This window comes from Sturnira hondurensis, unplaced genomic scaffold (assembly GCF_014824575.4).
Source record: "Sturnira hondurensis isolate 20B ecotype Veracruz unplaced genomic scaffold, ASM1482457v3 Scaffold0006383, whole genome shotgun sequence".
NCBI lineage: Eukaryota > Metazoa > Chordata > Mammalia > Chiroptera > Phyllostomidae > Sturnira > Sturnira hondurensis.
The window spans coordinates 555,517-581,632 of NW_028079014.1; the positions used below are offsets into that span (position 1 = coordinate 555,517).

Consider the following 26,116-nt stretch of genomic DNA (forward strand, 5'->3'; position numbering starts at 1 on the left):
GTGGCCCCTGCAGAAGCCCCTTCGGGGCCTTGGCACATTCCCTCCAGGTGCACGTCTCCCGGGTCCTGGCCCCTCCTCAGCACCCACTGCAGCTCCACAGGGCACTGCACTTAGGGCCCGGGGGCCGCCTGGCTGGCTGTGGACTGGGAGGTCAGCAGGTGACCCCAACGCCCCAAGGCCAGCCTGCCGGCTGCTGGGGTCAAACCAATCTGCATAGCTCCTGAGGCTCCACCCAAGCCTGGGCCCTGCTGGCCATGGGCCACTCAAAGGCCAGCCTGGGAACCAGAGGCCGACCCTCCCGCCAGGGGCCCAGCTGTCCACCCTCCCTGCACCCCTGAGCTCCCTCCCAGGTCGCCCCTCCCCACAGCCACATGGACACCCCCAAAGGGGGTGCCTCAGGCCCCCAGCTAGCCCCGCCCCAGGAGTGGGGGCCAGGGCTGAGCAGATAGGTGGACGCAAACTCGGGACCTGGAAGAGGAGGAGGAGGGGGTGGGGTTACCTGGGACTGCTCATGGGGGCAGCCAGGTGCCCATTAGCCCCCCACCCCGGCAGAGGTGGGGGCGCCCTGCAGGAGTTGAGGTGCGTGAGTTGGTGGGTGGCCAGGCCTGGAGCAGCCGGGGTGGGAAAGTAGGCTGGTGGGGAGGCTGCCCCCAGGTGGTCGCTGGCCCTGGTGGCCTGCAGACCCCGGGGAGTGCTCCGGAGCTCCTCAGGGGCCAGCACACTCTGAGGAGGGTGCCCAGGGGCATGGGGGCCATGCCAGCTGGCCCGACTCATGGCGTGGGTGGGCCTGGGTGGGGACGGCTGCCCACCCAAGAATCTCGGTCACGGTGTGGCAGGTGGGACTCCCCATGCTATCAGCACAGGTGAGACCCTGGCTGCGGAGGTGGATCTGACCCTGGGCTCTGAACCCCAGATGTCCACCTTCTCGGACCCCCCGGTCACCGCATGGAAACCAGGCCCAGGGCCTGTGGCCCTGCCGTCCATCTAGGCCATGCTCCATCCCTTCTGGGAACTGGGAGGACAGACCTCCCGGGCCCTCAGGCCCTGCCTGCCTTGGGCACCCAGCAGTGGGCTCAGCTGCGCATCCATCCCTGTGTGCCACCCTGGTGTGGGGGGTGGAGGGGCAGCTGCCTCCAAAGTCCCCTGACACAGCCGGGTCCCCACCCCCTCACAAGAGGCCCGGATCTTCCAGGGGACCATACGGTGTGCCGCCCACTGTTGCCCCCGTGTTCCTAGTGGGGACACCGAAGCCAGGCCGGGATGCCTGTCCCTCTGGTGGTCACAGCCCAGGGACACCCCACGGGGGGCGCTGCCTCCAGGCCGCTCCCCAGCTGTCTGCTCCCGGCCCAGGTGAGCTGGCACCTCCGCCTGGCTGAGCGGCAGTACTTGCCCTCTCCTGCTGGCAGTAAAGATTTACCGTCCTCACGGGTCTCCAGGCCTGAACAAGCCCTGAGGGGCACCAGAGGGGGGTGCAGGGACGCCGGGCAGGAGCCCTGTCCTTGAGGGCCCAGTGCCCAGCGGGGGCCGCCTGGGGGGAGGGAGGGACACCAGGAACCAGAGCTGCTGGAAAAGGGCCCCTGGCAGAGCCCAGGCTGAGCCCTGGCTGGCACCTGTGTCCAGTGAGGCTGTGTAGGGGCACCTGTGCCTCTGCCTTGAGGAATTTGTTCCTGGGCTCTGGGCCTCCCAGGCCCCCAGGACAGGCAGTTTTGCTAGGTCCACACTGAGCCAGGTGGGCAGAATGGCCATTCACAGGCACGACCAGCAGAGGGTGCCAGAGCCCCACATTTGGGGCACATCCCTGGCCATGGGCGGGCTGCCCACCTGCAGGGCACCTCCCCGGGGGGTGCCCAAGGGGCTGTCTGGGGGTCTGGAGAGTCAGGGAGGAGCCTACATGTTCCGTCTCAGGCCCCACAGTCACAGGCCTGGGTGTCCTGTGGAAGGGAGGGCCCTGGACAGAGGGGCTGGGTCCCCGACATCCTGGGAAAGTCCCCGGTGGGAATCGGACCCCAGGCGCCCAGAATCAGAGACCTGGCAAGTCCTTCGGGGTGACCTCCCCCAACACCCCACATGACAGCTGAGCAGCCGAGGCAGGAGGAGGCCCTGCAGGAGCCTTGGCTGGGGGTCTCTGGGCCCCGGGGAAACCGCGGCTGGGGCTAGCAGGTGGTTGTCACTGTCAGGCCAGGCAGCCCTCTTAGCCCCTGGAGCCGGAAGGCTCACAGGAGGCTCTCAGGCAGGGGTCGTGCTGGGTTGGGGTCAGCTCTTCCCCATGCCCACCTCCCCACCCAGTGCAGAGGTGAGGGGTCAGTTCCAGAAAGAATGTGGAGGGTGCCCAGGAACTGTGGAGGCAGCGAGCAGGGTGGGGGATGCTGCCCCTGCCCCCCGGCCCTGCAGGCACCGTTGCTTCTGGCTGCTGTACAGGAACCGCCAGGCAGAGGCCTCAGAGTGGAGGGACCCAGGCAGGGCCCCCACGCCCTCTGGTCCTCAGTTCGCCTTCTGCCCCAGGTGGCCTCCGGGCTGCAGCCCACCCTCACCTCTGGGGCACTCTCCCCCCGACCCACGGACGGGCCTCTGAGGCCGTCCCTGGAAGCCGGGCTTGGGGCCAGTCCCAAAACCCGAGGCCCCGGCCCCCACGTGCACAGGCTGCTGACCTATCAGAGAGGGTGCCTCGTTCCAGCCCCTCTCAGCCCATCTGTGTTTTTGGAAAACAGCCGGCACCCCGCAACCTGCCGGCTCGGGCCGTCCCGCTGCGACCCAGAGTGTTTGTTCTTCCAGCTCGGTCCGGCTTCAGAACCGGCCTCTCCCGGCACAGCCGCCTCCGGGTCCTTGAACAGGCCCTTCCTGCTCCGGCCTCAGGCTTTGGGCTATGGCTCCATCGCATGGGGGCAAGAACACGATTGGGAGGGGGCAAACCCAGGCACCCGGGGCTGAAGCTGTGGCTCTGAACCTGAAGCCCTGGCCGTCCCGGCTGTCCCTGCCCGTCCCCAGCTCTCTTCTCGGGACTGACATGCACAGTCTGTCCCGGTGCTGATGACAGGCTGCATGGGGATCTTTTCCCTTAAGGCCCCGGAGTGGGTTCGTCCCGTTGCCCACTGGTCACCTGTGCTTCCCAAGCCCTGGTCACCTGTGGGGAAGGAGGGGACAGAGAGGCCAGAAAAGGAAGATGGGAGGGCTGCACACCCCTACCTCAGCTCTAGCTGTGGTCAGAGCAGAGCAGGAGGCCAGATGGGACAGGCAGCCTGGGGGGCTTCCTGGAGGAGGTGTTCCCACACAGCTGTCTTGACCCTGAGCATGAATCCATGTGGGACTGTCAGTGTTCAGGGCACAAACTCAGCCCAGGGTTCAGCTACAGTTCTAGCCCTTTCTCCCCTCCCTGGAGCCATGGTCCCCCAGACCCTCCCCCATGGCTGGGCAGGGGTCCGCCTGGCGCCAGAAAAGAGGGAACAGGCTAAGTTTGAGACACAAGGGGCTCCTTCCTGGGGGTCCCTCATCTCCAGGCGCATCCTCACCATGTAGGGCCCCCACGCCAGTGCAGGGGTGAAGGGGGGCAGCTGGTGGGCCAGAGGGGCCGGGGTGTCTCTGGGCTCTGCCACCCAGGGCCGTGTGCCTCAGTCTCACCCACCCTGCAGGGCTGCTGGACACGAAGGGGGTGCCCCTCCCGGGGCCTGGGACTCTGGTTCCAGCTGCCCCGCCCCCCCCCCCACGCTTAGCACCTCCCCAAGTGGGGCACTTGGGCAGTCTCGAGCTTTGCCTCCCCACCCCCGGCCCTGCATGGAGCTTGCCCTCTGTGGGACAGGAGTGTAGGTGAGGGCTGGGGCAAGCCGGCAGTGGGCCGTGGACTCAGGCACCTGGCTGCACTGGGGCTTCTCCCTTGTGTCTCCGGCAAGTGGCTCCCCTCGGTGGGCCCGGGTGCCTCGGGGACAGCCCCATGGTCTGGCTCTGCCTCGCGGGTCGTAGGCAAAAGGAGGCTGCGGGTGATGCAGCAGTCCTCACAGTGACCAGGTGTGGCCCGTGGCACCGTGCCCAGCTCCCCCGGGGAGGTGGCCAGGGCTGGGTGAGAGGGGGCTTACTACGTGGACCGGGCAGAAGAGGTGGAAGGCCTCAGAGAGCCAGGCCAGCGAAGGAGGGCTCCCTGGGGCAGAGGCCCTGCCGGGGGAGGGCTGGGCAGCTCCCCGAATACCAGCCCACCAGCCAAGGAGGCTGGGGCAGCGAGCGGCGCTCCCGGGCTGGCATCCCACACCCACCCTCAGAGCCCCCTCGGGGGCAGTAAGAGCTGCAGGAGGTGGAGGGTCTCTGCGGACAGCGGTCCTGGGGACACCCTCGGCTGGGTGGCATTTCCACACAGCCTAGCAGAGGGCTGCTGGGGCAGGCCCACCTCCGCATCTGGAGCACACCAGAGGGAAGGCCAGTGAGCATCTGCTCCGAGCCTGGCCTTGAGGTGTGGCCCCCCGGGCTCACAGAAATGCAAAGGCCTGGCCTGGGCCAGCCTCCAGGCCTCCTGGGACCCACTCCTGTGCCCCGTCTGCCACAGGGCCCTGAGGTCTCCACAGCAGGGCCCCAGGTGCCCCCTACCAGGTTTGAGGCCTGGTGCTGCCTGGGCGTCCTCTCCCTGGCCCGTCCATTGCCCAGTCGAAGGCAGCAGAGCCCTACATTCGCCTCTAGATTGGGGTTCTCAGTATGGGGTGCCACATTCCCTCGCCTCTCAACCCCCCAGGTTTGGTCAAGCCCCCCAGGTGAAACCTTCGAAGCAATGTTGATTCTTTCTGAGGCTGTGGCTGCACTTCTCCAGATGGCCACCAGGTGTCAGGCTCGGGCCATATTTGGAAGCCGAGCAGGGAAACTGAGTCCAGAGCGGAATCCCTCCCACCCTTGTAGTCTGGGGGTCCCTGCCTGCCTAGGGGGAGACCCCAACATCCTGCCTCTTAGTAACATATCTGACTATATTCTTATAAAACGTAATACAGTTCTCTGTAAGTCTCAGAGCGCAACAGAAGCTTCAGGAAGGTGACCCAGGTGTAACCGTTGGCTTTGGGTGCCCACCTTGTCACATGCCCTGGGGGGGTCCAGTGGAGAATTTCCGCTGGGCCTCTGCTGCCCGCTGCGGAGAGCCCGGATGGGGGCAGACCAGAGCCTCAGATCTGAGGGCAAGGGGGCACCCCCCCCGTACCCTGACACTGCAGGGCCCCCCTTTGTGGGGAGAAATGTGGCTGGTTTGCACCCCCGGACCCCTCTCACCCGCACCGGAGAACACCCGCACCCGAGACCTTCGGGGTACGCTGCTGTAATCCCAAAGGTGACCGCCAGGTGTCAGCACGAGGCCGCTTAAGCAGCCAAGTGGAGGAAACCCGGTGGCGGGGTTTGGGGGTTCCCCAATTCTCTAACCCAGCTAGACCCCCAGGAGGCGGTGGTCCTTTCTTTCCCAGGCCGCAGCGCAGTGAGGTAATGAGGCATCCCTGGCTCTTGCACCCCAAAGTCACCCCTTTTGTGTTCCTTCACTACCCCGGATCCTCCGCAGGTTGCAGGCCCCTGAATGCAGGCATGGCTGAGGGTCACTGCCTGCCAGGGGACCTCTGTATCTGCCCCAGGGGGACCACGGCTTCATCCTGGAGTGGGGGGTCCCTCCCCACCCTGCCCTTCCCCTTGCTCAAACCCTCGGGTCGTTTGCAAGGAAGGCTGGATGAAATGAAAGAGCCCCCTGTTGGCGGGAGACGTTTTGGGGAGCAGATCACTGCAGAGCTGATTCAAGACTTTTGGGGGAGTGGGAAGTCCAGGGCCACTTCCCTTCTGCCCCTCAGCTGCCCCCCTTCTCCTTGTGGGGACCCTGCCTCTCGCGGGCCTCTCCTGCCACTCTCTCCTCTGGCCTGGGGTCAACCCTTCACCCTCCCCAGCCCCACCTGCCCCTGGAGTCCCAGGGCCTGGCCCCAGCTCCTTGGCACACTGGGCATCTTGCAGCAGACACTGGGGGACAGCACTGGCCCCAAAGCCCGCAGGCTGCAGAGCCTGGAGCAGAGCACAGCCAGCAGGGGCGAGGGGCAACTGAATGCCAACTCCCACCCTGTGCCCTGGACCCTGGAGCCGTTCAGGCCCCCCCCCACCAGGGCTCCGAGCAGCACCCCTCCCCCCGCCCTCCTCCCAGCAGTGCTGTGGGCCTGCTTGGCATGCCACCCCCAAGCCCAGTCCCCCTCAAGGCTGACTGCCATCCCCCGAGAGCCCTGAGTTCCCTCTGAGGGCCCTTTTCCCCAGCTAAGGCAGGGGAGGGGGGGGCGGTGCACTGGGGCCCCCCTGAAGTGTGTATGTCTTTGCCTCTTCGTGGGTCTTTGTTCTGCCCCCACTTTCCCTGTGGGCGTGGGGACAGAGCTTCCATTCCCAGTGAGATTTAGTCCAATCAGGTGGCAGGTCCACTGGCCCCACCCCCCGCGGTGAGATCTCTGGGCCTTGTGCCTTCACTGCAGTTCCGCCCAGGCCCCAAGGGCTGTGAACCCGGCCACCCAGCCTGGGAGGGACTGTGAGCAGGACGCTGCTACTGCCCGCCCCCCCCCCCGGGCCCCGCCCCACCCGGACTGCCTAGCACCTGTAGTGTGGGGGCCATGGGGGGTGGGGCAGGGGGCGGGAGATGGCTCCCGGGTGGGCTCCTGCCTCTGGAAGACAAGGGACAGGACCCCCCTGTGCTGCAGCAGAGTGGGGACCACCTGCAGGGTGACTCTTATGACCAAGCCTTAAATTTGCGCCTTCCCCTGTGGGCCCCTCCCCCATTTTACCCGTGCCGAGCCCACCCACATTCCAGGGTGTCAGGTGGCCGCCAAGCGGCCACCTCGCGAAGCCCCGCCCCCGCCCCCGCCCCCCCCAGCCCCGCCCGCGAGCTGGCTGGATTGCTTCTGCACGTGCGCAGGTCCACTGGCCCCTTCTGCACGTTCCGGGGCGGGCCCAGCCTCCCCCGCACCCCCCCACACACTGCCCAAGCGCGGAACCGTGCCAGAGCCAGCTGCCCCAGAAGCCCCGGCACCCCCAAGTGGGTGCAAACCTACCCAAATTTGGAGGGGCCAGAGGATCAGCGTGGAGGGGACGAGGAGGTGAGGGACTGGGCACAGTTTCAGCTGGCACATGGGCAGGGGTCCTGCTCGGTGGTGGTCGGGCCTCCCCCTGTGAGGGCCCCAGTGTCATGCACACTCTAAAACCACCCCTCACGGTCTCCGCAGCCTCAGCCTCGTCCCCCTCCTCCTCCTCCTCCTCCTTCTCCTCCTCGGCCACCCGGCCCAAGGCCCCAGGCGCCTCAGCCGGAGCACCCTCTGCTCTGGCGGCGACTGCTAATTTTGGCCCGGCCAGCGGATCACCGGCCAGGCAGTTTCAGCAGAGAGCTCCGGGTGCCGGTGACTCCCCGGTCCTCTTCATCCACCGCCCGGGGGCCTCGGGGACCACGCAGCGACTAGAGCACAGGTAACCGGGCTCCCCTCCCACTTGCAGCATTTCTGGGCATCCACGTGGTGGGGGGGAAGGGGCTTGGGGCTGATCAGGGCCCCCGCTTCTGCAGCGGCGAGGGGGGCAGGAGAGACAGGTGGCCAGGGGGCCTCGGCTACGGGGGCTGCCCAGAGCCAGAGGCTTTGGCGAGGAAAATTGGTTTCCCTCCACTGATCTGTGGGAGACACGGGCCCAGGCCGCAGCTGTCGTGGCGAGTGTGAAAGGCAGGGTTTTCCCCGGCTGCATCCTCCCCAGTCCCCACGGAGACAAGCAGGACACAGCGCAGAGGGGCCGGAGGCCCGGGATGTTGAAGCAGTTTTTATATGCCACTTAAAAAGTCAAGCCCCTCCACTCTCCCCCCGCCCCCACAGCCCCCTGGCACTCCCCAACTATGCCAAGAGGCCTACCAGGTCCCACGGACATCATGACTGAGGGGCAGCGTCCCTGACACTCAGGGCCTAAAGTGAAGCTTCTCCCTGCCTGACCAGGTGCCCAGCACTCCACGCGCCCCCTCTGCCCACAGGGCTGAGTGCAGGTGAAGTCTCCCGCCTCGGCTCAGGGCCCCCCTGTCCTGTCCATCCAGGGTGGGGTTGGTGGGCAGCAAGCTCATCCCCCCTGAGAAGCCCACCTTCCCGTGCAGAGCCATGTCCTGTTTGGGCCCGGGCCCCTCCCCACTTCCACCCAAGGCAGGACTGTGGGGGAGTGGAGGGCGGGGTTCTGTGATGGGCTGTGACCCGCCCCCTCCACAGTCCCTATGGGCAGCCCCCACCCCAGGACCAGTGCCCTGGGGCAGTGGTCCTTCACCCTTCGCAGGCGTCTTCTGGGGCCTGATGGCCGGGCAGCCCAGCTTGAGGTGAGGCGTGGGCCGCCTCTCCAACCCTGTGCATGGCCACGGGGGAGCTGTGCAGCCAGTGACAGGCCAGGGAGCCACCCCCCAAACGCTGACAAGGGGGCCCACAGGCCTCCCCCCCCACGGCCAGGGGAGTGGAGGGGCCCAGGGCTCTGGCTTGGGGGGCACTTATTTTAAAAGATGTCACTGTCATGTCTTCCCAGGGGACGAAGAGCCACCACTGAGCCCCTGGAGGAGGAAGCGGACCCCAGTCACCAGCCCCAGGATCCCGCGACCCAGCCGGTGCGGCCCCCAGCCCCACCGGCCCCCAGGCCCAAGCGGAGGCCCAGGCAGAGGCAGGCCCGAGCGGCCCGAGAGCCCAGCCCCGAGGCCAGCTGCTGCAGCCTGTGGCCCAGGCGGACCCCACGCACGCAGAACTGACTGAGGCCAGCGGCCCCGCAGAGGTGAGTGTCCCCGGCCCCTTTCCGTGGGTCAGACATGGTCCTTCAGCGCTCCCAGACCGCCCAGGCCGGCGGAGAACCGACCGGCTTCACAAGGAGCTGAAGCCCCGGGAGGCTGGGGGCGTGTTCAGTCACAAAGCTGGCGTCGGGGTCCCCGGTGGTTTCGCAGGCGCCGCTCCCTGGGGGGCTCAGGTGTGGGCAGAGCAGGGTCCCTGCTGTCCGGCTGGCCATGGAGTCCTCCACAGAAGCGTCCTGGTGAAAGGCTGCAGGGAGAGGCAGGGGGCACTGTGAGGACAGAATGGGGGAGGCCGATTGAGGAGAGGAGAGGACAAGGGAGCAGTCAGAGGCCCCAGGACCCGGCTGAGGCACTGAGGCAGCCCTGGGCTGGGGGCCGCAGGGCCTGCACCCAGAGCCCCTCCGCCCCTTCTGGAGCAGGCTGGGGCAGGGCGGGGCGGAGTTCAGGACCAGGTGCTGGTGAGGGCCCTGGAGGAACGCTGTGGAGCGGGGGCGGGGGTCCGTGACCTCGCGCCCGGCCCAGAAAGCAGCAGGGGCAGAGCCCCCCAGTGAACGACCCCCTCCAGGCCTGTTTGCCCAGCCCAGAGAAAAGCCCCAGAACGTCCTTTTTCCAGGTGTCTTTCATGCAGACACCAAATCGACTGGCACAACAGGGCCATGCCAGGGTCGCACAGCTGCCTCCCCGGGCCCGGCCCGCCCCCCGCCCTGACCCTGACCTACTTTAGCGCCTGGGGGTGCCTGGGCCTCTGGTGGCTGTGCCGCCCTCTGGCCGTCCCGCCGCCGTCCCAGTGGTTGCCCTGGCCTGGGTGCCTGTCCCCTGCTTCCAGTGGGGGGCTGACCCCGAGCAAACGCTTCCTTCCCGGAGCCCTGAGCGGGGGGTGAGGGAGGGGCGCTCAGGGACCCTCAGAGACGGAGCCGGGTTTGCAAACGCTGGGCTTGGGCCCAGGGAGGGGGAGCAGCCTGGTCGGAGCCAGAGCCGGGAGGAAGCCTGGGAGTGCGAGAGTCAGACTGCAGGGCGCCGAGAAGGCCGGCTCGAGGGGTGAGTCCGGATCGGATCGGACCGTGCGGCGTGATCCCTCTCTTCAAATCTGGGTTTGCGGCTCCAGAGGGGAGGTGAGCGTGGCTCGGTGCTGGGGAAGGGCGTGAGGGGGCTGGCGCTGGGGGCTGCGCTCTGAGCCGGAGACCCCAGATCCACACGGTGCTGCGGTTGCTAGCGGGTCTCTCTCTGCCGTGGGGGGCCGGAAGTCGGGGAGCCTGGGGCTGCTAGTGCTGGCCAGGGGTGGCCTGTGCCCTCGACGAGCCCTAGGGTAACTTGGATCTGCTCCGACACGCCTGCCCCTTCGGCCACACTTTTGACTAAATAAGGCGAGGGTTCTTGGGCAGCCCCGAGGGGGAGGAAGAGCGTGTGCCCCCCGCCCCCGCCCTGATGGCTCAGCCTGACACCCCAGGGTGGCCTCCGCCTTCCTACCTGCAAGGTCCTGGCGTGTCTCCAAGCAGCAGGCAGAGGCTTCTCCAGGGCGAGCGCCTGTGGGGGCAGAAAACAGGGGGGCAGCGAAGGGGCCGCTAATGTGCGTGCCCTCCAGGCGTCCTGACGGGGTGGGGGTAAAGCCCATAGTCTAATGGGGCTTTTGCCCCAGCGGCCGCCAGCCCGCAGCCTGGGAAGTGGACCTGCAGGAGGGGCAGTGGGGGACCCAGAGCAGGGCCCGGGGGGCCCTGGGCTTGTCCGTCTGAGCAGCCGCCCTCGGCCAGGACTAGCGATCTGCTCTGGGCCCTCAGTGCCCCGGGCCCACGGACAGGCATGATTCGAATGCTTTGCACCCCAAAATCTACAGGTCGCCTTGGAGTGGGGAGCAAGGCGTCTGCTGGAGGCTCCCCGCTGTCCCTCCTGCTGCAGGCCCTGGGCCTGGGGCAGATGGGGAGGGGGCCGTCTTGGGTCAGGGGAGACAGGCCAGATGTTCTGGGAACGGGGTGACGGGTGCAGGCTGGAATTCGAGGGGGAGCATTCCCCACATGCCCTGGGCTCTGGGTGGAAAATAGGCTGTTTTTCGTGGGGTGGGGGTGGGGGCGGCCTTCTGGTGCTGGCGAGCTACTGGGAAAGGCTGCCTCACGGCAGTCCCCACACCTGTCCCACCACGTCAACCCCTGTCTTCCCAGTGCCAGGCTTCCAGAGACCCCTTCTAGCGGGGGTCCCTGTGTGGTGGGGTGACTGTGGGGACAAGGTGCCCCATGCCCTCTGTCCTGGCTTCCAGGCCCTCCCCCTATTTTGCTGCACACCCCCACCCCCACGGAGCCGTGCCTCCTCCCTGGCAGCTTCTCTCTCTGGGGATCCCCCGGGGGTCACTGCCCCACACCCCCAACACTGCCCAGTTCTGCGGGGGTGACCCCGTTCCTGCTAGCAGCGACCCAGGATCTGGTGGGTCCAGTGCTTGCCTCCCTGCCCACCTCCATTCCCAGTGCGGTCAGGGAGGCCGTGAGCGAAGATTCTCGGAAACCGAAAGGAGGCGCCTGGCACCCCACGGCCGCGCAGTCCTGCCCCCCCTCTGTCCCCACGTTCTCCCCTTCGTCCCCATTTCCTCCCTGTCTTGCGCTACCCACACAAAACTGGTTTCGCTGCCGTTTTCGGCACTCTACAAGACCTCGGCGCTCTCAAGGAGCGCGGGGGCGGCGGGGGTGGCCGCCGGGGGTGCTCCCTGGCCCCCAAGCCGAGCCGGGGACGAGCCTGCCCGCGGCGGCGTCCGGGTCGCGGCTTCGCCTAGGCTCGCAGCGCGGGAGCGCGTGGGGCGCGGCGGCGGGGAGCCCGCGGGCCTCCTCGGAGGCAGCGGCGTGGGGACCGGGGAGCCGCGGGGCGCCCGGAACCTGCGCCTCTGTCCGTGCCTGGAGGCTCTCGGGTTTCTCCTTCCACCCTGACGCCCGCTGAGCCTCCGCCACAGAAAACTCTTGGTGGCGAGAAGGCAAAAGAACGAGTGGCAATATTGCCCCGGGCACGCGCCCCGGGAGCCCCGGACTCCCTGCCCGCGCCTCCCTCGCCGCCGCCTCCCGGGGAGGGTGTGCGCGTTCCTCGCGTCTCGGCGCGTCGAGTCCCCAGCGGCGCTGCTTCACCGACACCCCCCGCCCCCAGCCCGGCCTCTCAAACGCAGACTGGTGTTGGGGTATCAACCTACCCAGCGACTTCCCTGCTCCCCCCAAACTCCAGCAGGATTTCCACCCCCCCCCCCCGTGATCCTTCAGGTTACAGCCTTACTTCCAGGTCCCCCCCACACAGTCAGCGTTTTCCCAGGTCACACGAGTTTTCTTGGACATTAATTTCCGGGACCTTAAAACCTCTGAAGCCCCCACTGTCTTCCCCAGGTTGACTCGGGTGGCGCGAGGCTCCCAAGCAAACGGGCGTTTCCTCCCAGGCGCAGGCCGATTGAACCGTTTTACACGCAGTCGGGGGCCTGCGGAGGCGCGCGGCAGCCATTCGCGCCCCCTGGTCTCCACAAGAACTGCGGCCTGCAGTCAGGCGGCGGCTCGCCTGGCTCCCCTGGCTCCCCAGAAGCTGGTCAGGGCTTCCCTGGTACTTAAGTGTGTGTCCCAAAACGAGAGGCACTTTTTCTCCCGTCCTCACACTGTGTGGCATTAACAACGAGGTCTCCCCAGCCCTGTTGTGACCTCCCCAGGTGGGGCTCCCAGAGCTTGGGGCAGCAACTGCAGGGTTCCACAGAATTATTGGCCCCAACCCGGGCTCCCTAAATCTCATACAGAGTCCTAGGTTCCCCCATTTCCCCCTCAACACTCTAAACACGCCACCCGGAACACTTCCAGGTCGTCCTCCTGGCGTCCACCGGGCTTTAGGAACTCCCCCAAACACACACACACCCCCCTTTGTGAACCCTGAACAACCTGCTTTCTGGTAGCCTGAGTCCCGCCAAACTCGGAGGGTGGGCGACGCTTGCTCCCCCAGACTCCCGAGTGCTTTCTCCTGTGGGCCGAGCAGACCTGGGGCCCCCTTTCTGGGGCTCTCCCAGCTTCCTGCCCACGCAGCGGCCTTCCCACGGTGACCCTGTCCCCCAGGCCCTGAGAGCGCATCAGCAGGGCCCCGAGACTGGATGCGCTCAGCGGTGGCCGTGGGCTAGGCAAGTTGCCCGAGCCTTGCCGGGTCCCCCAGCCCCCCCCCCCTCCACCGCTGTGCTCTGCACGCACGGCCAACCTGTGCTTGTTTCCCGGGCCCTGCGGCGAGTCCCCAGTCACCAAATATTCTAGATATTTTCTCTGCCTCACAACACGTCGAGTGTTTGAAACTCCCTCTGTCCCACTGTTTACCGACAAGAACCCGGATTTTCTAAAATTCAGACGCTGATAGGCAGTCCGGGTCCTCCCGGAACCCTCTTCCTGACCACCGGGATTGGGTTAGCTGGGTCCCCTCAGTGTGAGGCGCTGCTCCTGTGCCCCCACACCCAGTGTTACACTGGGGGCGCCGAAAGGCGATGATTGCTGGGGCTCCAAAGCACCCAAGCCCCCCACTGAGTCACCCAAATTTAAGCAACACTTATTGGGTCCCCCACACAGCTAGCTCACTGTGGGCGCTGGTTCTCAGGCCCACGACCCAGGAACACTTCATCCTCGCCCCAGAAGTCAGACACGGAGCCCGACTCTCCTGAGGACGCGGGCGGCTTCCCTGGGTCCCCAGGTTCCAGATTACGTGCCTGGGACCTCACATTGAGGCCCTGTCCCCAGCCCTGCACAGGAAACAGATTTTTTTTTTCTTCCTCCACAAAATGATGGAGCTCTTTCTGAACATTAATTTATGGGCCCCCTGACTTAATGACCCTTTCCCTGAGTCCCCCTAAATTTAGGTAAATTTTCCACGGCCCCCCAAATGAAAATCTGCGGGCATGGGAAAATGCCCCCAGGCCGCCAACCCCCCAGGCAGCATGGGCCAATGTCTACCAGCTGTCTCGCCGCCAGCCAGGGACCCTGAAATCCAGCTATCAGTCTCCACTGGACAGTTTCCAGGGATCCCCGAATCGGGGCTGTGTTTCACTAGGGTTTCCCAAAGGCAGACCCCACTCAGGGACACAGGGCGTTTTCTCCTGTTCATCAAAGATAAAGCAACAGTGAGCGAATCGGTTTAAAAAACAAAATGTTAAACATGTTGACTTTCTGCACTCCCCGAGTGCACTGATCACACCCCAGGTTCTCCCCAGTTCGGACCGTGTTTCTGAATTTGGTCTCCAAAGGTCACAGGACTGGCCCCGAAGCCGCGACAAGCATGTGAGTTGCTCTCCCCGCGCTCCGGCAGCCTCGGGGCTGAGGCTGAGAACTCGAGTTTCAGAACGCTGGAAATTAATCTCCACTCTTCTCCGCCCCGTGGAGGGCTTGCCTGGGCCCCCCAAAATGTGCCCACTGTTTTCTTCCCTCAATTTTAGACTGTGTGCCTCTCTGGTTCCCCCCCCCCGAGTTTCATGTGCAGAAGTTTTCTTGAGGCACCACCCAAAACCCACCTCCCCACAAATCCTTCTGGGGTTCCCCCAGGCACTCGGACCCAGACGCTGGGTTCCCCCCTTTTACACTGAGGTCCTCCTCCCCCAGTTGCACGGAGCAGCTCCCACTGGTCCTCAAACTCGGACTTCATTTTTCTGGAGCTTGAGATTCAGTGGTTAACTGCAGTTCCCCGCGTTAGAGGGCCTCCCCTGGGTCCCCTCGTTGGGGGACACTCATTCTTTCTGCCCGCCAGTCAGACAGAGCTCGGACCTGCGCACCCCGATATCTGGGCATTGTTCCCGACCCGCCCGCGGCCCTCCGCAGCCCCCTGACCCCACGCACGCTGGGCACTGGTTTCGGGCCTCCCTGCCTCTCCTACGAAGTCCCCGGATCGCCTCGGATTTAGGAAATGTCCATGTTCCCCAAACACCCTTGGCCTGGCAAGCGTGTCCGCCAGGACGTGGGCAGAACTTCTCCCGCGTCCAGGAAAACGACTGGGCATTGCCCCCAGTTTCCCCCAAATTTGGGCATTGTCCCCGGGTCTTCCAACGGGCTGGGCGTTGCCCCCGGACGTTGGGGACTGCCTCCGGGGTCCCGCTCACCTTCAGCAGGGTCCACCGTCCGCCGCGGAGCGCTTGCTTCTGCTTCGGCTCCTAGAGCGCCCACGGACGCAGCCTCCAGTCTTGCGGTGAGTTCCCCGCCGCCTCCGCGCCGGGATCGTCCTTCCAGCCTACACCGGCCGCGGTCGGGGCCGGGGCTGGCGCTCGCCTCCAGCGACCGCCGGGGAGACCCGCCCGGGGAGCCGTAGTCCCCTGCGGGCTTGCCGCTGGGCGGCCGCGCTCGATGGGGCCGGGGGTCCGGAAACCGGCGCCGCTTTCGTTTGTTGTTTGCAAAGGTCGTAATTGTGGGGACAGCGCCCTGGCAGTCCCGAAGTAGGGCGGGCTAGGCTCTGGGTCGTAGGGACGCCGAAGAGAGGCGCACCCTGATCCCGCGGCACAGCTCGGTGCCTCCGGCCGCCGGGCGGAGGACTCGGGGAGGCGCGCGCGGAACGCGGGCGAGGTGATTGATGGCAGAGTTAGGGGGCGAGCCTCGTGCTGGCTTCTGCCTGCAGCCCCTTACCCAGGAGGGGCGCAGGCGGCAGGGGCTCCGGGGCGGGGGAGGAGGGACAGGCGGGGCGCGGGGTCCTGTGCGTGGTTGCGACTTGGTGAAAGTCACAGTGAGTTCTTACATCGTCCAAACTCTCCAGGAGATGGTTTCCCCAGATCCCCAAATTATCGTGGTGGCCCCCGGGGCTGAACCCGAGTCTACGCAAGTCCGACGCATTGAGGACGGGGGAACCATTATCCGGATATTTTGGGTGGGCCCCAAAGGCGAGTTGCTTAGACGCACCCCGGTGAGCTCGGCCATGCAGGTAGGATTTGAGCGATGTTTCCCGCCCTGCTGCTTTCTCTGCCGGCACCCGGGGCCTCGCCGGCCCCACGCCTGGCCCAGATTCGGGCCTGGCCCGGCCGGTTCTCCTCACGGACCGCACCTGGCGGCCACCGCGGCTATTCCCCGGCTCCCGCGCGGCACCGGGGGGCGCTCGGGCTCCGGCAGCGGCTCGAGACTCCGCGCTTGTTCGGGCAGGTGGCGGCTGCGCGCCGTGCGCGCGCCCAGGGACTACCCTCCCCCTCTGCTCGCCTGCTCCGCCGTTCCCAGCGGGACTAGGGGATCCTCGAGCTACGCCTAGCTACCTGCACCCTCACTCCGACGGGGCGCCCCCACCGCATAGCCCCGTGGCGGAAAACTGGGACCCCCGCCACCACTAGGGCCTCGGACACCGCCCACCCTGCTGGTCGGTGCGCCCAGCGCACAAGGGCCGGGGTCCTGGCACCTCAGAACCTGAGGTGGGGCCCCTAAACACTTTAAAACGGTGACTTGGGATTTCTTGCACACTCTGTGATCCCTGCCCCCACTCCAATCTGGTCCCCGCGCACCCTACATCCCCCTCCCCCACCGCCCGTCTCCCGGGCCCCCTGGCCCGCGCCCCCCTCCCCCTGGCTCGAGTTGCGGAGGCGGTCCGAGGGCGGGGCGAGGGCCCGGCGGGCGCCCATTGGCGCGGGCTCTGAGCCAACGGGGCCCGAGCGGGCGCCTCGCGGCGGGGTGGCGCGGCTATAAGAGCCCGGCGTTGGCGCCCGAAGTTCGCCTGCTCTCCGGCGGAGCTGCGTGAGGCCAGGCCGGCCCCCGGCCCCCCCTTCCGGCCGCCCCCGCCTCCTGGCCCACGCCCGCCCGCGCTCGGCCCGCCAGCGCCGCCACCGGGCTGGCGGCCCCGCGTCGACGTCGTCCGCCACGCTGCTGATCCCATCGCGGGCGCCGTCGGCGGGGTCGCGCTCCGCCGGGCCTGCGGACTCCCCGCCGCCTCCTCGTCTATCTACCTCAACGCCCGTCCCGCTGCACCCGAGGAGGCGGTTCCCCCCGCAGGCAGTCCGGCTCGCAGGCCGCCGGCGTTGTCATCACCCCCCGCGCCCCCCCCAGCCCTCCCCGGCGCGCGGCCTGGGCGCTCCCACTCCTCGCTTCTCCCGGGGCGACTCCAGCGCTGCCGCCTCCCCCCCCCGAGGCCCGGGCTCGCGACGGCCGAGGGCTCCGTCGGCCCAAACCGAGCTGGGCGCCCGCGGTCCGGGTGACGCCTCCACTCCGCCCCCCTCCGCACCGCCCCCGACCCCCGACGTGGCACCCTTCCCTCGCTTCTCTGTGCACCCCTCTCCCCCTCTTCAGCCTCTGGTCCCGGCCCCCCGCTCTCTTTTCTCCCGCAACCTTCCCTTGGCTCCCTCCCGTCCCCCCCAGTTCCGCGCCTCCAGCGCCCGCCCCCCTCCAAGCCCGCCCTCCCGCCCTCGTCCCAAAGTGGATTAATTATACTCTTTCTGTTTCTCTCGGCGCTGTTCTCTCCCGCTGTGAGCCTGCCCGCCTCTCGCTGTCCCCTCTCCCTCTCGCCCTCTCTTCGGCCCCCCCCCTTTCACGTTCACTCTGTCTCTCTCACTATCTCTGCCCCCCTCTGTCCTGGATACAACAGCTGACCTCATTTCCCGATACCCTTTCCCCCCCTAAAGTACAACATCTGGCCCGCCCCAGCCCGCAGACAGCCCGTCCTCCCCAAACAATCAGACGAGACTCCCCCCCCCCAAAAAAAAGCCATCCCCCCGTTCTGCCCCGTCGCAATTCGGCCCCCGCGACTCGGCCAGAGCGGCGCTGGCAGAGGAGTGCCCGGCAGGAGGGCCAACGCCCGCTGTTCGGTTCGCAACACGCAGCAGGGAGGTGGGCGGCAGCGGTGCCGGTTCCCAGGTAAGCGCCGCGCGGGCTGGCGGGCGGGGGCTGCCCCCGGGCGGGCGGCCGGGGGCGAAGCTCGCGCCCTCTGTCCTGCGCCGTGTAGGGGGCGGGCTGGGGGCTGCGGGAAACGCGGGGAGAGGTGTGAGCTGTCTACAAAGGCGACTTCCTGGTCGGTTTTGGGGGGCCGGGGGGGGCGGGTTGCTGAAAGTTTGCGATCTGTGCCGAGCGGGGGCGGGGCCGTCCCCCCAGGGTGCTGGGTAGCAAGGAGGGGCGCAAGTCTCCGAAACCCACCCTGGTATGTTGACTCCGCGCCAGCAAGACGGACGGAGGGGGGGCGGGGCCAGGACGGAGGGAGGGGGCCGAGCCGCCGGGGAGCCCTGCCAGACGCCACATTTGCAGGACTCCCCCGACGGCCCTCCCTCTCCCTGTCCCCAGCTTTTTCAAGTGGGGACCCTGCGAAAGGGGCTGTTCTGGGGCTCCCGGGGCAGCAGCACATTGCCCGTGGAGGGTAACTGCCCCTGCGTCGAGTGCAGATGGAAGTTTCCATACAAGGGGGTGGAAAGCAGCCCCTCCCTGTCCTCCGTGGCCCTGTGCGGACTTGGGCTGGGGGTTCAGGATGAGCCCCCAAACCCCTCCCCCGCGCTCACGCGGTGCTTTGCTAAAGGGACGGCCCCGAGTTAGCGGTGGGGGCGCGGTGCCGAGGAGGGACTGGCTGGAAGCAGGGAGGGGGCGGGAGCAAAGGGGCGGGGGGAGTGGTCAGTGGAGAGAGGGGTGGGGGGTAGGGTGGAGTCGGGGCTGGGAGGAGCCGGCTCACACATAAAAGCAGAGGCACTGACCAGCCCGAGAACTGGACATTGGCTTCTCCTGTGAGGCAGCCGTCCAGCCTCCTCTTCCTCTGCAGCCTAGGAACCTCCTGTCCAGCGGCAGGTAACCGGCGCTGTCGAGCGAGAACCCCGCTGCCCTCCGCTCCAGCCCACCGGCCCGCTGGGCCCAGCCTCGGCCCCCTGCCTCCAGCGCAGGCACTCACTCCCCTGCCTGCCTCTGCCTCTGCCCTCCCCCGGGCATGCCTGTCCAGTCCTCCGCTCTCCGCTGGGGCTCCGGGCTGGACCCCACGGCAGAGAGGCCGGGCTTTCGGAAGGATGGAGCTGCCTGGCTGATGTGTGCTTAGAATTTATTTGGAAGGGGCAGCAGGCAGACCCACTGGGGTCCAGTCCCGGAGAGCGAAGAGGAGAGCGAGGTGGCCCTTTTAGAACCTTCTTTGGAGCTGGCCACGGCTCTTGCCGAGCCTGAGCAAGACCGCCTCTCTCCTCCCCCTCTCGTCTCCCCGATTTATGGCATCGAGAACCCTCCGGGGCCCGCATGCTGCAGCCTCGGTCCAGGCTGGGAGGCCCCGCTGCCCTGGTGCCCACTGGGTGTGGGGCCTGGGAGGGGCACGTCTGGGCAGCCTGCCCAGCCCCTTGCTCGGTCAGCATCAGGGTGCCAATGGGCTGCATGGCACTGGGCCCTGGCCGTGCCCCCAGGAGGGCTTTCACCTGGGTCTGCAGAGGGCGGGCTGGGGCTGCCCGCCTGGGGGGCTTCCACCTTCCAGAAGGCTCGGGGGCATCTCACTGACTCTAATACTTAGACCTGAGACCTGCCACTCCTTCCAGATCGGACCCCGGGGGGCTTGGGGTCTGGCCTCCAGGTGACTTCATCTGCTCTCCCCAGCTCTCCGGGTGGACTTTGGTACCCGAAGCCTGGCAGAGGGCCTGGCGGTCCCCAAAGAACTTGGAGGCTTTGGCTTTTCTGCCCGTGTTGGGGTGCCCAGGGCAGAACGGAGTTGGGGGACTCGGCGAGTCTGGAGAACAAGGCCCCTGGGCTTGAGGCTGGTGTCGCTGTGCTGACCACTGGACCCTTGACCTGGGCTCTGCTCAGCCACAGCCTGGGAGGGTGGGGCCGGCCCACAGGACCCTCAGCGGCTCGGTGCCCTGGGTGCACGTGCGGTGTGGTGGGGTGGGGCTGTCTGCCATCTTGGCTGGTGCTGGGCGGCTCAGGAGTGGCCGCGGCTTTGTGCTGGCCCCGCCCTTGTGACATCACAGGATGGAGGCCAGGTCCAGTGTCCAGCCCTGGTCCCTGCAGCTCTGGGAAAGGTTAAGCCCCTACAGGAATGCCAGTGGGGATGGTCGCCCCGATGGGAAATTACCGGCTGGTTCCGATCAAAGGTGTGCTTCCCACAGGCCCTGCTGGCTTCAGGAGTTAAAACACATTAGTCCTCAAGCAGAACAATGACGTTAAGGAGAAAGCCTTGCTTTCAAGCCGCAACTGAACTTGAACTTGGTCGAGGGCCCTGCCTCTGGGGGATCCTGGCTGGCGGGGCTCACGCCTCTCTCCCCACCCCCAGATTCCAATGGAGCTTCCAATGGGGAAGTCGATGCTGGTGCTGCTGACCTTCTTGGCTTTGGCCTCGTGCTGCTTTGCTGCTTACCGCCCCAGTGAGACCCTGTGCGGCGGGGAGCTGGTGGACACCCTCCAGTTTGTCTGTGGGGACCGCGGCTTCTACTTCAGTAAGTAGCTCGGTGCCTGATGGGGCGGGGTTGGGGGGGAACGGGGGGAGTGGCGTACACAGCAGGTGCTTGATAAATGAATGCAGGAGCCCATTCCTCCGCCAGCGGGGGTGGGGGAGGACTGGCTGAGGAGGAAGAGCGGGGCTTTGGGGAGTGCCGCGAGGGGCACTCCCGCCCCCTGACTCCTGCAGCAGGGCTCACGGCAGGAGGGCGGGGGTGTCCACACCAGGGAGGTTGTTCCTGGTGGGCGGGGGCGGGGTGAGCCAGGCTGGCTGGCCCGCCAAGGCAGGGCTGTGGTCGCTGCCCTGGGGTGCCTGGCGTTTTGACAAGGGCCACATATTTGCTGCAAACCAAAGGGAAGGAAAGCACAGGTCGCTGGTGGGTGTGCATGTCCCACATGCTCGGGGTGCTCAGCTCCCCTGGGAGGTGCAGGAGAGGTGACCAGCCCTGCGGCCACAGTGCTCCTGGGGCTGGGAGACCAGGGATCTGTGCCCCCCGCCCTGGGGTGGGCGCCCACCTGCTGGCCCTGGTGCTTCGGCTGCTCCCTGCGCCTCTCGATTTCCATCCCAGGGTTTTCCCTTCCCCGTGGGACCCTAGTTGGAGGTGACCTCTCCCTCTGGGGGTGGGCCCTCGCCCGCCCACAACCCCCACCCCCCTCAAGCCAGCTGGGCCTCAGTGTCTTTGCCTGCACTGAGGGTGGGGGATGTGGCCTCCACTTACTCAGCCTAAACAGTGGGCCCACAGCTGCCAGTCTTGGCGCTTCAAAGCTTCTCTTGGAAAAGCATTCTTGAGTCTCAAGCTTCTGACACCCCTGCCTGCCTGGCGTTACCCGCCCATGCCCCCTCGCTGTCCCTCACCTCCCTTGTGGGTGGGAAGGGCACTGTAGCAGGGTCTGGCCCCTTCACACCAGGTTCCCCGAAAGTGGTGCTGGGCTGAGCCCCCACCCAGGTGACCTGTGACAACCCCTTACTAGGGGCTCTTCCCAGGCCCTGCCAAGGGGCACCCCGAGGGGAGGCCTGGGCGCTCTCCCCTGCGGCTGAGACCTGGAGCTGGGGGAGGGAGGGGAGGACGGGAGGAGAGGAGGGCGTGGTTTTCTGCAGCTCCTCACTCCTCTCCTCCCGTCTTCTTCTTCCTCCTCCCATTCCTGCCTGTCTGAGTCTCCGGGCTGGGGGCCGCCGGCCCCTGCTCGGTCCAGGGGGGCACTTGTGTCCCACCCTGGCCTTCAGGACAGGACCCTGTGGCCCTGGAATGTGGGTGCCGGACCCCTCGCCAGTGCCAGACGGCTGGTCCTGGACTGGGCCCCCCACTCCCCCTGAGGCTCCTTCTGGGGTCCCCTGCATGCCCTGCCTTGCATGGTGTGTGGTGCTGACCATCCCCCCCTCCGTGGGACTTGCAGGCAGGCCAGCCAGCCGAGCGAGCCGCCGCAGCCGGGGCATCCGAGGCATCGTCGAAGAGTGCTGTTTCCGCAGCTGCGACCTGGCCCTCCTGGAGACTTACTGCGCCACCCCCGCCAAGTCCGAGAGGGATGTGTCGGCCCTTCCGACCGTGCTTCCGGTAAGGCGTTGCCGCCCTGTGGGAGGCCTGGGGGTCCCTCTCCTCTGAGGCCCCCGGGGCCATCACCTCTGAGCCAGGGGACCAGGGCACAGCCAGCACCTTAGCCATGAGCACAGGCAGAGAGGAAGCCACGTACCAGGCACCTTGGCCAGAGCTGAGCAAGGTGTCAGCTGGCTCCGTGGCAGGGTCAGGTGTGAACCCCTCTGGTCACCAAAAGGGCCGCAGGCTGGTTAGGGGCTAGAGCCAGGGAGCTGGCACCCCTTGACTGGCCCTCCCCCCCTGCCCCCCAGGACAACTTCCCCAGATACCCCGTGGGCAAGTTTTTCCACTACGGCGCCTGGATGCAGTCCGCCCAACGCCTGCGCAGGGGGCTGCCTGCCCTCCTGCGTGTCCGCCGGGGTCGAGTGCTGGCCAGGGAGTTGGAAGCCCTCAGAGAGGCCAAGCGTCACCGGCCCCTGATTGCCCTGTCCACCCACGACCCAGCTGCCCGCGGGGGTGCCTCTCCAGAGGTGTCCAGCAATCAGAAGTGAGCCAAACGGTCGTAATTCTGCGAAATGGCCCCGCGCTCCTCCTGCTGTCCTCTCCACCGGCGGCCTTGCCACCAGGCCGCCCGAAAGCCTCTGCGTCACCTGCCCCAGCGCGCTCCCTGCCCCGCCCCTGGGCCCCGACCTCCCCAAGTCAGGCTGCTCTGCTCGGCCCTTCCATCGGCCGAGGGTCGCGTCCCAACAGCTTCAAAAACGTACAAAACCAATTGGCTTATATACCCCCAAATTATTTCCCCCAAATGTCTGCCAAATTACCCCCCTAAATTATCCCCCAAAACATCCCCCAAATTATCCCCCAAAATATCCCCCCAAATTATCCCCCCAAATTATCCCCCCAAATTACACAACAAAATTGGAAAACAACCCCCCCCCTCACACACACACGCACACACACACACACACGCCAGCCCCTTAAAATCAATTGGCTACTTAAAAACACCAAAAAACCAAATTAGCCTTAAAAAAAACCCCTAAAAACAAAATTGGCTGAAAATATGCTAAAAAACAAATTGGCTTAAAAACAATTGGCAAAATAAAATAATTCGGCGCCCCCCCCTCCCCTCCTTCTCTTCCCCTTGGACTCGGTCACATTGGCCACGCCTCGAGCTCCTGACCATCCAAGAGAAAGGAGGGGAGCCCAAATTTTCCGCCAGGCATGTCCTTGCTGCTCAGCCACCTCCCTGCTCATGCAAAACTCTGAACTGGCCTCGAACACCAGCGGCCACCCAACCTCGCCCCACTAGGGCCCCACCAGCCAGAGTCACCATGAGGGGACACGGAACACGAAAACCGAGATTGGCACAAACAAATCTTAATTGGCATGGACCCCACACCCCCCAAATTCTTACAGATCCATCCCCACCCAAAAGCACACAAATACACACATCCCCACAGAAACACAGCCTCACACACACATTCACACACATACCCATGCACACACACACCACACACACATTCACACATACCCATGTACACCGGCACACCACACACACACATTCACACACATACCCATGTACACCGGCACACCACACACACACACATTCACACACATACCCATGTACACCGGCACACCACACACACACTCACACAGCATGCACTCACACGCATACACCGGCTTAGCACACACACACTCACACTCACACAGCATGCACTCACACGCATACACCGGCTTAGCACACACACACTCACACAGCATGCACTCACACGCATACACCGGCTTAGCACACACCCCCACGCACACACTCACAGCACACACCCCCACGCACATGCAGGACGGTGAAAACAATGAGAGTGGCCCGTGTGCAGATCAGTCCGTTTCACCCCAAATTCCAAATTCTCTCCACGAGGTTTCGTGTTCCCAGCCCCCTCCCGTCCCCTGCGACGCGCCCTTGGTGGGGAGGGGTGTGTCCCAGGCCTGGGCTGGCGCTTCCATCTTTCTGAGATGAGAGAGGGCCCTTCCTCTTCGCGGCGTCCCCATGGCCTCCGCAGCGTGTGCCTGGTGTCCCCAGACCCACCGGCACGCCCCGCCACCGTGCGTGCCAGCGAGGACAGGATGTGGCCGGCCTGGAGGTGTTGTTGCTAAGTAAGACATGCCCCCACTGTAGCCTGACCCCCGGGTGTGCCCCCCGTGAGATCTCGGGCCCCGAGCCCAGCACACCTGGGATCATCTCTGCCGGCCTCCTGGACAGCCTCTCAGAAATGGGGGGCCCCAGGAGGCCGGCAGAGATGACGGGGAGTGTGGGAAGTATGGCGGTCGGTGGGGTGGGTGGGGGGCAGTGGGGGCTGGGTGGGGGGTGCTCTAGGGTAGGAAGTGGCCCAGTCAGGTTTCGGTCCAAAGTCAGAAGAGAGTGTCGGAGACTTGCAGAGTTGCAGACACGAATCAGAGACCCAAATTCACGCCAATTGATCTATCTCCCCCCTTTAATTCGATTCTCCTGGGGCTTGTTTCCTTTTTTTTTTTTTCCCCCCTCCTTGGCTTCTCGCGCGCTCATGTACCAATATAATCTCCCACCCTGTAACAGGGGAGCAGTGACCCAAGTGAAAACGCGCCAAGTAACCGTCCACCACCACCAGCATGTCCTGCTCCCCGCCATTTATCTCCCTGCATTTGTTCAGTCTGTCCCTGTCGCTTGGGTTGAATTGAGAGTGGAGCCTCCCTGAGGTGCTCGCCACGGCGCCCCTTGGAGAAGAAGTAGGGGAACAGAGAAGGGCCACTGTCCGGCCTGGCCTCCGAGGACAGTGGCTGGTCTCCGGAGGTCCTGGGGGGCGGAGGAGGGATGGGGCGGCGTCTCCCCAGGTGTCAGGAAGGTGCTCGGCGGCCATCAGAAGGGGCCCCCGGCTGGCCAGGGGCCGCCGGGGGGGAAGGGGCACGGACGTGTGAAGACAGGGCTCCATCGGGCTGGAGCAGGTGGCCGCCTTCCGCACACTTGGGGAGCTCTCCCCTCACCCCTCGGTGACACCATACCCGCCTCCCCAGCACCCAGTCCTGTCCCAGGAGGCGAAGGCTCTGCAAAGCCTCCTGGGAGCCAGGCTGGGTGAGGCCGGGCAGGAGGGGAGGTCAGAAGGGAGCCCCGCAGAGCAGGAGAGCTGTGGGGTTGACTTCTCAACCCCGGGGTTGCTTGGGCCCCGAAGCCCACGGGTCTGGTTCCGACCCAGCCACCTTCATGTCGGTGCCTAGGGCTGCCACAGGGACCCGGCGGCTGGGCGGCCTACCTCCCCCCACTTCTGCCCCCAGCGCAGCCCCCCCTGCAGGCACCCCAACTAGCGGTCTAGAGGCCCGAGGCTTCGGGGCCCTGGCAACGGGGCTGGCATGACCCCGGGGGCGGTCTATGCCAGCCTGCCCTTGGCACAGAGGGCCCCTCGGCACACGCCCGAGGAATGGGCCATTCGGACCATTGGAAACAAACCCAAAGAGCCAGATTGTCCTAATTGGAGAACCCAGATTGGCCAGTGACCCAAAAAGACTTAGAGGCACCCCAAATTGCCCGCCCATTCTGCCGGACGCCCGTCCCCCCAGTGTTACACGCGCCTCTCCGGGACGGGTGCGCCGGGGGCGTCTGCCGACGCCGTCCTCTGTGCCCCCCAGCATGCAGCTCTCCGCGGGTCCTTGCCACCGACCCGGCTCCCCCCGACCTCCCGTGCCCCCGTTTGTGGCTCTCCACCTCGTCCCTTCCCCGAGTCCCCCCCCCCAACAGTCTTCAGCGGGACCCCCTCTTGGGTCCCTCCCTGTGCCATCACCTGAAGACCCCCACGCGCAGAACACACCGAGTCACCTGCCGCTGCCAGCCCACCGTCCAGCGGCCGTGTTCGCCTCAACTCAGCCCCTCTAACATGCCGTCTCCGGCGAAGCTCACTGCCTGGGTTTTGCCTTTAACCTTAAACGCTCGCAATCCCAATAAAGTTTTGAAATGCATTTTGTTCTGAGTTCTCTGCTCTTTCACTTGGGTTCTGGGGGGGGAGTGGGGGGAGACTTGGAGACGTGGGCGCCGGCCCTGCCCCTCGAGGCTCCCAGAGAAGTCAGAACCCGCCATTGCTGGAAATGGCGACTCAGAGCTGTGCCCATCTGGGGATGTGTGTCCCCTGTGTGCCCACCTGCTGGCAGACACGCTCACTCTCCACCTGAGACTGAGGCCGAAGCAGGGGTCGCAGGAAAGCCTGTCCCCTGCTCAGCCAGCACTAACCACTCTGTCCTCTGACCCATAGGGTCTCCACTCAGTGAGGCTGGCATCCAAGATTCATGAGGCCTGGCCTGGCGCCTTCAGCCATGCCACCCCCGGCCCACAGTTAGCAGATGTGCCCACCTTGGGGAGAGGGGCCACTGGGTTGGGGGCTGGGTCTGGGAGCCCTGCAGCACCTGGTGGGCCGTTTTCAGGCCTGCCCTGGGGGTCCTGGAGTGGCACCCGCGGGTCAGGCAGCTGCTCAGGCTCTCTGGGAACTCACCGGAGTGGAGGG

The 26,116-nt window shown here is 66.0% G+C and overlaps 1 protein-coding gene across 5 annotated transcripts; it reads left to right on the forward strand.

Annotated features, from left to right (window-relative positions):
• Positions 1–14,817: 14,817 nt before the first annotated feature.
• On the forward strand, positions 14,818–22,658 carry IGF2 (insulin like growth factor 2). Of its 5 annotated transcripts, none has more exons than XM_037047807.1 (4): positions 14,818–14,908; positions 19,904–20,066; positions 21,463–21,645; positions 21,846–22,658. In XM_037047807.1, exons 2-4 carry the CDS (start codon positions 19,910–19,912, stop codon positions 22,148–22,150), a joined length of 645 nt encoding a protein of 214 aa, XP_036903702.1. In that variant the 5' UTR covers positions 14,818–14,908; positions 19,904–19,909; the 3' UTR covers positions 22,151–22,658. The 5 variants fall into 5 exon arrangements, with proteins under 5 accessions (XP_036903702.1, XP_036903704.1, XP_036903707.1 ...); XM_037047809.1 differs by having other exon boundaries at positions 14,827–14,908; positions 21,463–21,620; positions 21,911–22,658; XM_037047812.1 differs by lacking the exon at positions 14,818–14,908 and adding an exon at positions 15,467–15,631 and having other exon boundaries at positions 21,463–21,620; positions 21,911–22,658.
• The last annotated feature ends 3,458 nt before the right edge of the window (positions 22,659–26,116 follow it).